At 39.5% G+C, this 16,486-nt stretch overlaps 1 protein-coding gene across 5 annotated transcripts; it reads left to right on the forward strand.

Annotated features, from left to right (window-relative positions):
* Positions 1-314: 314 nt before the first annotated feature.
* ZBTB44 (zinc finger and BTB domain containing 44) lies at positions 315-16,260 on the forward strand. Of its 5 annotated transcripts, none has more exons than XM_006775025.2 (5): positions 315-1,388; positions 9,638-9,722; positions 10,827-10,990; positions 12,459-12,759; positions 15,485-16,260. In XM_006775025.2, exons 1-5 carry the CDS (start codon positions 371-373, stop codon positions 15,765-15,767), a joined length of 1,851 nt encoding a protein of 616 aa, XP_006775088.1. In that variant the 5' UTR covers positions 315-370; the 3' UTR covers positions 15,768-16,260. The 5 variants fall into 5 exon arrangements, with proteins under 5 accessions (XP_006775088.1, XP_015426840.1, XP_015426841.1 ...); XM_015571354.1 differs by having other exon boundaries at positions 10,878-10,990; XM_015571355.1 differs by having other exon boundaries at positions 10,881-10,990.
* Positions 16,261-16,486: the final 226 nt, after the last annotated feature.

A 16,486-nucleotide genomic window follows, 5' to 3' on the forward strand; every position in this document is an offset into this window, starting at 1 on the left:
CTAGTTTGATTCTTTTGCATATGGCTGTCCAGTGTTTCCAACGTCATTTATTGAAGAGATTTTTCCTTTATTGCCTATTCTTGGCTTCTTAGTTGAAAATTCGTTGCCCATATATGTGTGGAGGAATGTTTAATATATTCTCTACCTTGAACTTTCTCACAGCCATCTTTTAGCTTTTTGATTTAGCATAGTGGCTACATGAAAACTATCTAAAATTACCTATTATGATTATAGGTAATTATCATAAATAGTTAATTATCATAGTTAATTGACTACTAAACTATCAATTAATGCTTATTTTATGTATTTTTTAGGTCATTCCTGGTTCATTTGCATCCTTGAAGAGCATCTGTAGAAGAGGAAGGAAAAGATGGGTGTGAAAACATTTACTCATAGCTCTTCTTCCCACAGTCAGGAAATGCTTGGAAAGCTAAACATGCTGCGAAATGATGGACATTTCTGTGACATCACTATTCGTGTCCAGGACAAAATCTTCCGGGCACATAAGGTGGTACTGGCAGCTTGCAGTGATTTTTTTCGCACTAAACTTGTAGGCCAAGCAGAGGATGAGGACAAGAATGTGTTGGATTTACATCATGTTACAGTGACTGGTTTTATCCCCCTTCTAGAATATGCTTACACAGCCACTCTGTCAATTAACACAGAAAATATCATCGATGTGCTGGCTGCAGCCAGCTATATGCAAATGTTCAGTGTTGCTAGCACCTGCTCAGAGTTCATGAAATCAAGCATTTTATGGAATACACCCAACAGCCAACCGGAAAAGGGTCTCGATGCTGGACAAGAAAATAACTCTAATTGCAATTTCACTTCTCGAGATGGAAGCCTTTCACCCGTGTCGTCAGAGTGCAGCGTGGTAGAAAGAACCATTCCCGTCTGCAGAGAATCCCGGAGAAAGCGCAAAAGCTACATCGTTATGTCTCCCGAAAGTCCTGTCAAGTGTAGCACACAGACAAGCTCCCCCCAGATACTGAATTCATCAGCTTCCTACCCAGAAAATAGAAGTCAACCAGTTGACTCTTCTCTAGCTTTTCCCTGGACTTTTCCTTTTGGAATTGATCGAAGGATTCAGCCTGACAAGGTGAAGCAGGCAGAAAACACCCGGACGTTAGAACTGCCTGGCCCATCTGAGACTGACAGAAGAATGGCTGATTTTGTGACTTGTGAGAGCACAAAAACGACCTTGCCTCTGGGTACCGAAGAAGATGTCCGGGTGAAAGTAGAAAGGTTAAGTGATGAGGAGGTGCATGAGGAAGTACCCCAGCCCGTCAGTGCATCTCAGAGTTCACTGAGTGACCAGCAGACAGTGCCAGGAAGTGAACAAGTCCAAGAGGACCTTCTGATTAGTCCACAGTCTTCCTCAATAGGTACAGTGTTTTCTGTTTTTCATGTTGCTATAATCAAATCAGCTCAAGCATTTTTAAGTACTTACTAGATTAAAGGTTTGTGCTGGGTCGTATAGGAAATATTGGGAAGAATAAAGCATAACTGGATTTTTTTTTAGATGTTGCTACTAGTACTATAATTTTTTTTAATAAGTTACGCATTGGGGAAAAAAAACAGTTGAACAATGCCTGATGGGACAAAGATACATACAGGTACATATGACAGAATTATGAATTACTTCCAATGCAAAAAAAACCCAATCTTTAAAAAGTCCAGTTAGTGTTTTATTCTTTATTAAAATATTTACTGAAAACGTAACATGTGCCAAGCATTGGAGATACATGGTTTTTAAAAAGGGGGGATTTAAGCCCTAAATGGTTTGGCTCAGTGGATAGAGCATCGACCTGTGGACTGAAAGGTCCCAGATTCGATTCCGGTCAAGGGCATGTACCTTGGTTGTGGGCACATCCCCAGTAGGGAGTGTGCAGGAGGCAGCTGATCGATGTTTCTCATCGATGTTTCTAACTCTCTATCCCTCTCCCTTCCTCTCTTTAAAAAGTCAATAAAATATATGAAAAAGGGAGGAGGGGGTTAATAGTCTAATTGAGGAATCAGATGTGTAAATCAATGGTTAGTTAGTGTTAGGCAAGAGATATGAACAAAGTGTTATAGGTTCACAAAGAAGAAGAAAAAAAGTTAATGCTGGGTATTTTTACCTTGGATGTTAACTGGGAGTTTGCCCAGACAAGGGAATGACATTTCTTTGAAAATGTATCAAAGCATGGAGGTGTGGAAGAATCCTATATAATAAAACCCTAATATGCAAATTGACTGGGAGGCAGAATGACCTGTCACTATAATGCACACTGACCACCAGGGGGCAAATGCTCAATGCAGGAGCTGCCCCCCCGATGGTCAGTATGCTCCCACAGGGGGAGTGCCACTCTGCCAGAAGCCCGGGCTCACAGATGGCGAGCACAGCCAGCGGTGGCGGGAGCCTCTTCCACTTCCATGGCAGCACTGAGGATTTCCATCAGTCGAACATCCCCTGAGGACTCCCGGACTGCGAGAGGGTGCAGACCAGGCTGAGGGACACCCCCCAGCCCCCGAATTCACAAATTTGGTGCATCGGCCCTAGAAAATAATAGGAGGTAAGATAAAATGAGTGGTTGAGAGCATGTTGTGAAGAGCTTTGAACACTGGTTTCAGTTAGGATTGCATTCAATGGCTTAAACCAAACAGGATTTTATTTTTTATCGCATAAAATGTTACGAAATGGGAAGTCCAACCCTTGCCGGTGTGGCTCAGCAGTTAGATTTTACCTGTGGTTTTTGTTATTAAGATTTTTAAAATTGATTTTTAGAGAGAGAGGAGAGAGAAAAAAACATAGATGTCAAAGTGAAACATCAATCTGCTGCCTCCTGCACGTTCCGTATTGGGGATCAAGCCCGCAATCGCGAGCATGTTGAATTGGCAACCTTTTAATGCATGGAATAAGCCCAACCAACTGAGCCACACCTGCCAAGGCAGAGTTTTACCTGTTCTTTTTAAGTTCTCTTTATTACCATTTGCCCACCAAAAGGCTATAAAATCTAACACCCCCAGTTTAGGGCAAACAGAAGCACTAAATATAGCAAATAGAAAAAATAAGTTTGGGTTGGGTTTTGCTACTCAGGAAGGTAACTAACTATCAATATCTGGTAGAGTTCAAGAAAAAATTTTATAAGTGAGAGGGACTTTGTGATATTGTTTCATTATTTATCTTGAAATAATTATCTGTAGCACCAATGACAGACACATAAATAGTTCTAGATAATCCACAGTTTATTATCTTAACAAAGAAATTCAGTTTTAACATACAGGTCCTAGAGAGGATTTATCTTACTACCATCAAGGATTTGGCAGTACATGGAGGTTAAGTGTGTTTATAAGTGCTTTGATAATTATAGTTTTAATTTTTTTTATTTTTCTTGAAGTTTGTGGATTAAGACAGTGTAGAGTCTTGAGTAAAAGATCAAGCTTATGGAGTCTTGTTTTTGTTTTTAGCAATATCAGTGTAATGTGTGGTTGTGCTACTGGAGAAATAGGTTGGGATTTCCCTAGTCAGGAATACAGAATCTAATAACTTTTTTCCTGCAATTACAACATAGATCTTTAGCATAAGAAAGCCTCCATACACCCTAGAAATAAATAAATAATAAGCAAACTAACTCATGGCTTCATTGGAGGTAAAGGTGTCCCCTAATGCTTGGTTCCTATCCTTGGTGCCTTCTGTCATTGACAGGGAGGCCATCCATTGGAAACATCCACTGCATCAACCCCTTAAAATCCCCACCTCAGTGCTGGTCCAGTGTTGATGGTGCATCTCAGATGAACACTCTTGTTCCTGTCAGCACCGCCCCCCTCCCAGATGGCCTCCTGAAAATTATCCTTGGGGAAACTGAGTCAGTTGGAAGATAGTATAACACTTAATGTGACAGTGAGAAAACACGAAAGAAGCAGATGTTGGCCTGGAAGAGGTGCAGTTTTAGATTGAGATGACTCAGGAGAACTGCAGTGGCCCATAAGATTATGCTTGTGCCCGACGTGCCAAGGGCAGGTTATACCTCAAAAGGAATTTTATTTTTTAATGTTTTTACTTTATTTTTATTGCTTATACTATTACAGATGTCCCTATCTCTCTGGCCATCACCGCACTATTGTCTATGGATTATGTATATATGTTATTTGGCTAATCCTCTCACTTTCTTTTATCCAGACACCCCCTTCCCCTTTCTGCCCTCCCCTGTGAGGGATTTTAGATGTGAACTCTTGTTATTGAGGTTTCCGTGTAAGGCAACAAGAATTTCAGCTCAGTCTCCACAGGTCCTCCATTTCTGCCAATGCCCCGTTGCAGAGTGCACCAGGAGCGCACCTGTAATTAAACAAGTTGAGTTCATTACTTGAGTTCACACACCATGGGTCTTTAGGGTTCAGTCAGCAGATGTTAGAAAGGACTTACTGGATTTGGGCTTGAGTTAGGTGATTTAGGGAAGATTAAGAAAGCGTGTTTTCTCAGGACTGGTAATGTCAGAAAGCAGAGATAACTCTATGATTATCTTAACAAATGTCTAGGAATATAGACCAGAGTGAACCTAAAACAGCAGTAGCTTATGTTGGGTATTTTTGTGATTACACATTGACATTGTTTTTGTGTGTGCTTACACAGAGTTATGTGTTTTGTTTCAGACCATGTGACCTGGTCTGATGCAGGTGTTCTGGGAGATTGTTTTATGTCCAACAGAAGACCACCAGGCCCAGTGTCCATGTCCGGCCAGTTCCTAAATATTAAGGGCTGCTTTTTCTCTTCCTCGAGTATGAAATGAAATATTGTATTTAAAGCATTTAGAACAGTGGCTGGAATGTGGTAAATGCTCAGTAGTGGATGGCCACTGTGATTATTTTTCACCACCAGAAAAGACTTTTTGTAAGGAGTCAGTTTATGCAGCAGAAGCTATATAAACAGCACTCCCTATTGGTGGAAGAGAGTAGCATCTCTCTTGATGAGGTAGCCCTTATATAAAGCTGATTGTTTCTATAAATCAGCTTTACTGTTTCATTAAGGTGAGAAGGATCTGTTCAGAATTCTTAGTCCCAGTTAAGAGAGCAGAATCCAGAGTGTAGAAAGGGAGCTTCAGTTTAATAATTTAAGAAACATCACTATCACCTCAAGAAAGTAATATTGAATGGATATCCTACTCTTACATCAGTTCAAATAAAATTCCAATTCATATGATTACTTCTCATTGGTAAAAACCATCAGCATCTCAGGAAAAAGAGTTTACAAGATTTGTTTTTTCCAATAGTTGCATGTGATACAACACTGTTACAGTGTCTACACTATGGATGGAATTCTAAAAGTATATTTTGTTAAACTCTTAATTTAGTTTGGAGTGTTTTGTGTTTGTTTGTTTTAGCTTTTGGCTCATTGAATAGCCATGAGAGAGAAGAGAGTGTGCCCTTTGCTCACTATCAATCAAATTAGGGATCTAGAGGCCAAACGTTAGATGATATTTTAGAATGTGGAAATAGCCTTGTTTCAAGGGAGACCATCTGCAAGACGTATCTTGTGCTCCATTTTAGTTCTTTTTCACCAGCTTTTTAAGGCAATTCTTGACAATGTGAGAATTAATCCAAAGGGTAGTGGTTTTTATTTTCACCTCACCAAGACCCCACTCCCGCCTGTGTAGCTTGCGTGGTGGAGAGAAGCAAATGTCTAGAACAATCTTACTAGCCTGCCCTAATCATATCTCCAGGCCTTTTTTGCAAGACTTTGCCTGTAAGATTTCATATTGCCTGTATTCTGAATAACTGCAGAATTGTGTGTGTGTGTGTGTGTGTGTGTGTGTGTGTGTGTGTGTGTGTGTGTCTCCATGGTGACCAGGTCCAAATATTGGGATTTTTTCAGTTTTTATCCTAGGACAGATTGAAATGTTAGTCTTTAGTTCCTTCTCTTTAAAGGAAAAGTGAAAATGGTATGATATTGACAAGTGAACAGGTCTTTCTAAACGAAATGAAGCATTATCCGACCCCTAAACCCACACCTGGATCAACAACAAATCAGAAGGACCAGGAATAAGTTGGATAAGTAGGCATATTGGGCAGGGGACCATAAATGTCTTCGACAGTAAGGGAAGGAGTAAAAGGAAAGACAGGCATAGAATGCTAAGCACACAACAGTAAGGGTGGTAGAGGGCGGGCAGGAACAGTGAGGCACAGTTGGGGTTGAATATAAATGCATACAGTCTTGTCTCTTTCAAAAACCTCGACCAGTGTGTTAGAACATTGTGTAATAATTGGTGTTCTTGATAATTTTTGTGAGCCTACTCTCACACTAAAAACAATATGATTTTTTAAAGGTACTTTACAAGTATTTGAAAAGATGCTTAATTTTAGAGGAGAGGTAAGTAGATACCAGAGCACTAAGACCAGTTTTCCCCTAAGACGAGTGGGGAATGTCTGGCCCGTGGGCCATATAAGGCCCTTGAAATCGTTTGGTCTGGCCCTGCCAAGGCTTTAGGGGCAAGTTAATTAAATGTTTGACCGAATATAGCAGGCTGAATTTTAAGCTGATACTTTTGTATGGCCTGCAAATGATGTTATAAATATCCAAATGGTCCTTGGCACAAAAAAGGTTCCCCACCAAAACACAAATCAGCTCAACTCCAAGAGAGAGGGAAATAGAAGTCAAGACCCAGAGGATGTGAAAGCTGTGAAATCTTAGAGCAGTTGCTCTACACATTAAGTAGGAACCCCAAAGTTCTATACCAGTAGAACTAATCCTGCGTCCCTTCCTCCAGGGGACTGTAGAAAGACTGTGTTGGCATTGTGCAGACTAGAAGATAAAAAGCAAAAAGGAGGGACGTGGCAACCACCAAGACCTCTTGCAAATTTGCATCTCCATGACTGTGGTTTAGGTAGTGCCCCCAGGAACCGAACACAAGGAAATGTAAAGCTTCTCTGAAAAGGGACTTACTCATCCTAACTTCAGCAAATCAGTTCCTTGCAAACCATTTTCAAGGGTGATAGCTACGTCAGAAACAACCAGGGCACACAAGGAAACACGGCAGACGGAGAATCGGAGAATCGGCAGGAAAAAGCAAGCAGCAGAGATAAATTGGCATGGTTTTCATAAAGAGACAGAAAACAAACGTGCTTACTATGTTTAACAAAAGAAGCAAGCTTGAACAATGATTGCAGAGAACAGTAAACTAAAAAGTAATACAGCAGATTTGTGGGGGAGGACTTCTAGAAAAGAAAAAGTCAACATTTTGGCAGCAGATTGGACTTAGCAAAAAAGAGAATTGGTGAATCGGAAGTTAAATTAAAAGAGACTGTATTAGAGTTCTCCAGAGAAACAGAACCAAGAGGACAGATACCGATACATAGGGATTTATTAGGCGGGATTCACTGACTGGTTATGGAGGATGAGAAGTCTCACAGTTTGACATCTGCTGGCTGGAGGCCCAGGTAAGCTGGTGGTGTAGTTCCAGTGCAGACACAAAGGCCTGAGAACCGGGAGAGCTGATGTCCAAGAGCAGGAGAGGGTGGACATCCCAGCTCAAGCAAAGAGCAGATTTGCCCTTCTTGACCCTTTTGTTCTGTTGGTCAAGGGATGGGATGATTACCCCCTTGCATTGGTGAGGATGATTCTTACTCAGTCTACGGATTCAAATGCTAATCTCTTCCAGAAACATCCTCACAGACACACCCAGAAATAATGTTTTACCAGCTCTCTGGGCATCCCTTAGCCCAGTCACGTGGACATAAAAATTAACCATCATAGAGCAGTGGTAGAGACAGCAGTGGAGAAGGTAAGGGTTATGGACAATACAAACGTAGGTTTGATGGAGTCCTAGAAGGAGAAAAGAGAACGGCTGAGAATTTTCCAGAATTGATGAAAGACACCAGCAAATCCCAATAAAAATAATAAAAGAAACAAAGCTGGACACATTATAGAGACAATGGGGGGAGGGTGGTGACAGTACTTTCAGAAGAATGTCTGACTTTTTAATAACATCAGAAGCCAGGGACTCTTACCTTGCTGTCCATATCCTTTTTTATTTTTAGGGATCTGTAGCTTTTCTTACAGATGGTTAATGCTAAAAAATTTTAAAAATAGGTTATGAATATCATATAACTTTTAAATTTCACTTACCTGTGACAACATGGATAAGTCCACAGTATTGAAGAAAATAAGACACAAGAATACATACAATGTGACTCAATTTATATAAGTTTACAATCAGACAACACTGAACTGTACTATTTATGGTGAGAGTGACAGACTTTTCTTAAAGGGCACTGGTAGTATTTTTAGACTTAGCTGCCACGTGGTCTCTATTGCAGCCTCGCTGACTCCACTCTGCCATTGTAGTGATGGGACATGGTAGATGATGGCACATGGCTGTCTTCCTGCAAAAATGACCCCCCGTTTATGGATACCTGGATTTGAGATGAAATGACAAGGAAGAGGGTCAAGAAAAAGGAAGGAAATGGTAACCATTAAAGTCAGGATCCTGGTTGCCTCCTGGAAGGAAGGGCTTGCCAGGGAAGAGTAAATAGGGACTGCTAGGCTGCTGGCAGTGGTCTAGGGGGACTTGTATGGAGACTGCACAGGTGCTCACTTTGTAGCTAATTTTTAATTCTGTGTAAAAGTTGTATGAACAGTAAGTTGTATGTCACAATAACGTTTTTAATGCCATTAAGTTTATATATTTTTTAATATATTTCAGAGAGAAAAGGGGTGGGAGAGAGATAGAAACATCAATGATAAGAATCGTTAATTGGCTGCCTTGTACACGTCCCCCACTGGCCAAGCCACAATAAAATTAAAAAAAAATAAAAATTGTCGCCCATCCAGTATGGTTCAGTGGTTGAGCTTCAACCCATGAACCAGAAGGTCATGGTTCAATTCCCAGTCAAGGCACATGCCTGGAGTGGCTGGCTTGATCCCCAGTAGGGGGCGTGCAGGAGACAACTGATCGATGTTTCTCTCTCTCCTCCTCCCTTCCTCTCTCTCAAATCAGTACCTTAACCAATAAAGAAATTAAAGATTTTAAAAAAAAGGTTCCTTAAGTGATTGTTATAACATTTAATTTTGCGTGAATTTTTGCTTAGTTTACATTTGAATTGCTGTTTTCTAACATTTATATCAAAGAAATGGTCCTAAAGGTTTAAAGTAATATAAGACCATTATCTTACCTGTGATTTCTTTTTAAATCACATTAACATTTAAAGTATTATAGAAAGCTTTTTTAAAAAAGTATATTTTATTGATTTTTTACAGAGAGGAAGGGAGAAGAAGAGGAATAGAAAGTTAGAAACATCGATGAGAGAGAAACATCAATTCAGCTGCCTCCTGCACACTCCCTACTGGGGATGTGCCCACAACCAAGGTACATGCCTTTGACCAGAATTGAACCTGGGACCCTTCAGCCCGTAGGCCAACGCTCTTTCCACCGAGCCAAACCAGTCAGGGCTATAGGACACTTTATTAATTCAGGATATGCACGTACATTACTTCAGCGGTCACCAACCTTTCAGACCTCATGGACCACCAGGGGTCCGGAGACCACCGGTTGGCAACTGCTGCATTAGTCTGTTTTTAAAGACTTAAAGTTTCAGCTTGCAATTAGTGCCTTGGCTTATTTTCACTACAGTATTGACACCTGTCTTCTTTTATTTTCAGGCTCGGTAGATGAAGGTGTCACCGAAGGGTTACCTACGCTTCAAAGCACTTCCAGCACCAATGCTCACGCAGATGACGATGATCGGTTAGTACTAACGTAGTAGGTTGTTTTCTTTTAAGGACTGTGCTTGCAACTCTTAAGTCTTTTATCTGGGATTATACAATAAGTTTATTGGGACCTCATTTTGGTATATTTTTCAGAGTAACAAGGTAGCTTTATCACATCAATAATCAAACCACCTGTACAGCAGTTTTTAGTATTTTTAAAACTGCCCGGTCCCATCTCTTTAAATAGTATCTGTATCAGGTTTGGCAAACTATGGACCAGAGGCCAGTTCCAGTCCACCAGCCTTTGCAAATCAGGTTTTATTGGAACATAGCCACACTGTTTGTTTATATATTGTCTGTGGACGGCAGAGTTGAGTGATTGAAACATCATGTGGTGTGCAGACCCAGAAATATTTACTGTCTAACCTGCTACAGAAAATAGTTGCCAAACCCTCATCTACACACCCATTATTCCCAAGTTACTTGCAGATTGACCCTCCTTGCTCGATGTTTCCACATAGATGAGTAAGGGGCATCTCAGACTTAACCATGGCCAGGACAGAACTCAAGACTTCTAGCTCCACTCAGACAGCTTCATTGTCCCCCTAACTTCTCAAGCAGACTCTCCGGGAAGTATACTTGTTCTTCCCCTCACTCCCCATACTTCATCCTTAAACAGGTCCTCACATCTCTGCCTCCAAAACATCCCTCACAGGACTTTATTCTGAAGATAACTGAACCTTTGCAGGAGTTTAAAAGGTGGCTGATTGAATCTGAGAAATCATTGTGAAACAGTGAGGATAGATTAGAGGCCTGTGGGCTAAAGAGAGGGAGTTATTAATTCCGCCCTGTATTGATGAGGGCCTAAATTAAAGCAGCAGTAGGAAGGAAAGAATTAGAAAGATTAAAGATCCTTGAAGGAAAAGTGTTTATGGTGTGTTCTATGGCTGTATATCCTTGCTTGAGATACTGGCCATTCTGGACATTTTTCATATTGCCCCAAATGAAACTTGTCATCTAACAGTGAAACTGTTTCCAAAATCTTTAAGTGCTTTTTCTTTTATTCACTTAAATGTTGTGCAGAAATGTTTATTCAACTTAAAAATCAGAGCCTGGTTGCCTTCTTTGGTCTGTTTTTTAGATTGGAAAATGTTCAGTATCCCTACCAACTCTACATTGCTCCTTCTACCAGCAGTACAGAACGGCCCAGCCCAAATGGTCCAGACAGACCTTTTCAATGTCCAACTTGTGGGGTGCGATTCACCCGAATTCAGAACCTAAAACAGCACATGCTCATCCACTCAGGTAACGTCACCTTCCCTACTGTGGCATGAATGAGTGCTCTAAAACATTTGATTTTGAAATCCCAGTTAAAAATAGCAAACAGGTGGTTTTTAGTTTAAAAATGTATAGGTATCTCTGGGAAGTCAAATGAGAACAGATAAGCCCAGGTCTATTATTGAAATAGCACAGTGTCAGAAGCTGTAGTATGTTTTCCACAGGCATAGCATTAGGGTTAAAGCTTAGCACAGTGTGTGTGTAACGTCAAAAATGCTGGGTGTGTTGGTATGTGTGTATATGTGAGGTTTAGAAGCACAAATACAAATTATAAAGCAAATGGCATTAAAAGGGTGTAAGTGTTCTTTGTACTGTTTTCTCTGTAAGTTAGAAATTTGAAATAAAGTGATTTTTTAATATTTAATAATTTAATTTTAATTCTGCAATCCTGAATTTCTCTGTGCCTTCTCTAGTTAGCTTTGTAGTCCTTTTTTAGTGTGAAAGAGATTTTGGATAAATGATGTGTAAAACAGATTTGAAACTTAAGTTCAGTGATCACAGAAAGGCAGCAGAATTCTTGGAGGCGAAACCTCTGATAAGACTGAAATCTTTTTTTTTTAATATATTTTATTGATTTTTTACAGAGAGGAAGGAAGAGGGATAGAGAGTTAGAAACATCGATGAGAGAGAAACATCGATGAGCTGCCTCCTGCACACTCCCTACTGGGGATGTGCCCGCAACCAAGGTACATGCCTTTGACCGGAATCGAACCTGGCACCCTTCAATCCGCAGGCCGACGCTCTATTCACTGAGCCAAACCGGCTAGGGCAAGCCTGAAATCTTTGCTGTCGTTTTCAGCTGTGCCGTCTCATGTTCCTCTTCTTTAGAAACATCCAACAGTCCTGTGACTAATACCCGTTTCCTGTGACTATTAAATCAACAGATTATATTTTGAGAAGGCTTTAAAAATTTTTTGCCAAAACTGTGATAATGACCTATCACTATTACATTAAATACCTAAAACCCAAGTCATTGCGTGGTAGTTCTATCATGATCATTAATTATGTTCAGAAAAGTTAGATTTTTCTTCTACTCATTTCTCTCAGAGATGAGGAATGAAGAATAGGTACTAACCTTTTTCACATATTTTCAATATAACACTAATGAAATGAAACAAATGTCATAGGGGACTTGGGTTATGGTTAAATACTGTAGTTAAATTGTTTTGAAGTTTGTAAAGTAGATGATTTTGAAGGGTGTTCAGATAACAATTTGAGTGTATATTATCTAGTTTACTCCACCCTCTTGCCTTTTTTTTTTTTTAAGTAGCAACTTCAGATATTCTGTACCTTTCCTGAGTTAAATTGCAGTTCATTTTTGCTGGTGATTTTTGTCTTCTCAAATTATCTCTTGCTACAGAATGATAACTCAGAAATTTTTGAGGTTGATAAACTTCCAGTTAATTTAGTTTTCAAATAATATTTTATTTTATAGGAATTAAACCATTTCAGTGTGACCGCTGTGGAAAAAAGTTCACCAGGGCTTACTCGCTAAAGATGCATCGCCTAAAGCATGAAGGTAAACGCTGTTTCCGGTGCCAGATATGTGGTGCCACTTTCACTTCCTTCGGGGAATATAAGCATCACATGAGGGTTTCCCGGCACATTATCCGCAAGCCTCGGATTTACGAGTGCAAAACATGTGGCGCCATGTTCACCAACTCTGGAAATTTAATCGTGCACCTGAGGAGTCTGAACCATGAAGCGTCAGAGCTAGCAAACTACTTCCAGAGCAGGTGAGGTGCACAGCGAGACCCCCAGGAACACTGCTTTCTGCCCTCTCTTCCTGCTTCTAGGGCAGCCTGCTCTGTCTTTATCAGGCTGCCAGGTAACCAGGCACATTCCTTCTAAAATCCAATCCATACTCCAATCTGATCAGATAAAATTTTGCTGAATCTTCTAAGTATAGACAATTAAAAATATTTCTGAAATTAGGAATCTTTTTCTATAGGACTAGGCTAATCTTCTTGGTTTTTTGTTTTGTTTTTAAGGTTTTAAATACGTTTTTATTGATTACTGAGAGGAAGGGAGAGAGAGAAACATCAATGATGAGAGAGTCATTGACTGGCTGTCTCCTGCACACCTCCTACTGGGGATTGAGGCCACAGCCCGGTGCCCTGACCTAGAATCACACTGATCTCCTGGTTCATAGGTCAGTGCTTAACCACTGAGCAACACTGGCCAGCTCCTGTTGAGTTTTTGTTTTTGGTGTTTTTTTATTGTGTTGTTTTGAGATATATACAGAATAAAATTATAAGGTTAAAGTAATTCTATAGTGGATCTTAAATGGACCTTATTGGAAATTTGCCATGTCAGATGATACTTAGTGATTGATGTTAATAAAATTCTTGAGCATTTCTCTTTTTTAGTTCTATATATAGAAGAGAAATTGCAGTAGCAGTTATAATATGATTATTTAGATCAAGTGGTTTTCCTTTTTTCCTTTCAGCTTAAAAAATCATGCTTTTAATAATAATTTATGATGGAATTGCCTTTCTGATTTATAGGGTATCTGAGGAAATCAGGTTCTAGCTTTGCCACAAACTGCTGTCCTGATGGAGTATGTCACTTTCCCGATGAAGGGGCTTGAAAGTTAGAAAAGAATAAAATGTGAGCTGGGAAGGTGATTTCTAAGGTCCCCTCTAGATACAAAATTCTGTTAATACATCTACTTTTAATACATCTATAGGCATGCTCAATTTCTTATAAAATGAATCTTAAACCACTTATTTTTTAAATATTACTTATCAATAAAATCCAAATATTCCTACATAGATTTTGTTCTCGTCAAATCAGACATTCACTTTGTTTAATGTAATTATTTCTAACAGCATCTAAGGGTCATATCATTGAACCTCGATTATACATGTCACAGTAAACATTGTTTGGGACTAAAATAGTGTCCATTAACCACTCCTCTGTCCTCCATGTCGCGTGTCTGACACCTGACGGGTTTTTAGAAAGTGTCACATGACATCTGAAAGTGCTGTACCTATGAGCAGATTTTAATTTTTTTATAATTGAATTGTCCAGTATTAATAACTATTAAGTGTACAAGTTGACATTTTAGTATTATGAAGCAAAGATTTAAATAAAACATCTAAGATAAGACATATTTCATAATATTTGTTTTAACTACAAAAATACTTATAGAAAATTTAATAAATATTTATAAAAGTATGGAATATAAGAAATTAAGACCTTTTCTGATCTCACCACTCAGGAATAATATTTACTGTTAAAATTTTGGTATATTTTACATTCAAAAATTAAATACTTGTTATATCAATAGACTATTGAGTACTTTCAATATTAGTAAACTCAATAGTTTTTGAGGATTAAAATATAACTAATCTCATAGCATTCTGATTCAAATGTACAAATGTAATGTATTAGTTTTTACATGCCAAATGTAACAACAGGATACACATAAGTTAGTTTTTTTTTTATATTTCTCTATATAGATTTCATATAAGGTCATTTATATATAAGGATACTTACCTTCAGGAAGTAATAAAACTACCTTTTTTTTTTTTTTAGAGGGGAAGAGAGAAACAGCGATTTGTTGTTCCACTTATTTATGCATTCATTGGTTGATTCTTGTATGTGCACTGACTGTAGGTTGAACCCACAACCTTGGCGTATCAGGACAATGCTCTAACCGACAGAGCTACCTGGCCAGGGCTCATATACTTTTTAATAAGTATATAGTCCAAGAAAGGTTAAGCATAATTTTACTCAAATGATCTTTGCTTAATAGAAACTGTCTACATAAAACAAGAGAGGTGCCGAAGCCTGTTTGGCTCAGTGGATGGAGCGTTGGCCTGCGGACTGAAGGGTCCCGGGTTCGATTCCGGTCAGGGGCATGTGCCTGGGTTGCGGGCACATCCCCAGTGGGAGATGTGCTGGAGGCAGCTGATCGATGTTTCTAGCTCTCTATCTCTCTCCCTTCCTCTCTGTAAAAACTCAATAAAAGATATATAAAAAAAATTTTTTTAAATAAATAAAAAAAACAAGAGAGGTGACATTGAATCTTATCTATTGGTGGTAGTGAGAGTTGATATACTTTGGTTTTAATAGAGTGCTTAGGTTCATTTTTAGGACAATTTAAAAGTTAAATTCCTAATTTTTGTTGTTAATCCTCAGCTGAGGATATTTTTCCATTGATTTTTAGAGGTTGGAAAGGAGGGTGAGAGACAGAAACATCAATTAGTTGCCTTCTGCACGCACCCCAAACAGGGCCCATTATCAAGCCTGCAACCGAGGTCCGAGCCCTTGACCAGAATCAAACCCAGGAACCTTCAGTCCACAGGCTGATGATCTATCCACTGAACAAAACTGGCGAGGACTAAAATCTTAAATATAAAACATCCTGATCTTGTTTTATAGACTAGGTCTTTTTATTGTCTCGTTTACTACAGGTTTGAGAACTAACTCTCTGTTTCATCCTTTGCCTCTTAGTGATTTCCTAGTACCGGACTACTTAAACCACGAGCAAGAAGAGGCCCTTGTTCAGTATGACCTTGGAGAACACAGTTTTGAAAGCAGCTCCTCTGTTCAGATGCCTGTGATTTCACAGGTCTCCTCGACCCAGAACTGCGAAAGCACTTTTCCCCTGGGGTCTCTCGCCGGGCTGGCAGAAAAGGAGGAAGAAGTGACAGAGCAGCCCAAGACCAGTGCTTGTGCCGAGGCCACTGGAGAGGACCCCCCCAAATCAGAGCTGTCTTCTATAACTATTGAGTAATTTCATGGTTTGGCTTCATTTTGGTTTTTTGGAAGTGCCTGTGCTTGGTCTTGTACATTTAAATTTAATTTAATTTTTTAAAAAAGGTTTTGGGGAAGAATTTTCCTTTTTACTTTGTGAACTCTGCAATTCACGACTGGGAGACTGCTTCTGTAAGTACACAATAACATGGTGTCGGAATATAATACATTGTTGACTGTAAGGAGAACCAATTGACTTAAAACATGTAGTCGTTTCTCCTTGCATTGCTGTAGTAGACTAACAACAGATCATTAGGTAACGAACCGGGTGAATGTTGACCTTCCCGAGATGAAAGGGCACACCAGAAACATACTAAAGGAATGTGACAGATGGCCTGGATAGATGTTTACCCCTGTACACCGGATGTTGTACAGTATTTTGTAAAGCCTTTTGCTTCTGGAAGTATTTATGGTAAGCTAGCTTAAAAATTATTAGGGTAAATACTCTTTTTTTTTTTCACTTTAGAGAGAAAGAGGAGATAGAAGGATCAATGGTGAGAGAGAATCGTCTATCAGCTGCCTCCTGTATGCCCCACACTGGGGATGGAGCCTGCAACCCGGGCATGTGCCCTGACCAGGAATCAAACCGTGACCTCCTGGTTCATAGGTCAACACTCAACCACTGTGCCATGTTGACTGGGCAGGGTTTTTTTTAAGTTTTGTCCTTTCTATTCTGATACTTCATGGTGAAAATTTGAT

Source organism: Myotis davidii, unplaced genomic scaffold (assembly GCF_000327345.1).
Source record: "Myotis davidii unplaced genomic scaffold, ASM32734v1 scaffold148, whole genome shotgun sequence".
In the NCBI taxonomy this organism is placed as follows: domain Eukaryota; kingdom Metazoa; phylum Chordata; class Mammalia; order Chiroptera; family Vespertilionidae; genus Myotis; species Myotis davidii.

Bases quoted from the DNA above. Each gene is read 5' to 3' on its own strand.
- ZBTB44 (XM_006775025.2), top strand. From the start codon at position 371: ATGGGTGTGAAAACATTTACTCATAGCTCTTCTTCCCACAGTCAGGAA. The intron at 1,389-9,637 runs GTACAGTGTTTT...TTTTATTTTCAG, and splicing joins TCCACAGTCTTCCTCAATAG to GCTCGGTAGATGAAGGTGTC. The intron at 12,760-15,484 runs GTGAGGTGCACA...TTTGCCTCTTAG, and splicing joins GCAAACTACTTCCAGAGCAG to TGATTTCCTAGTACCGGACT.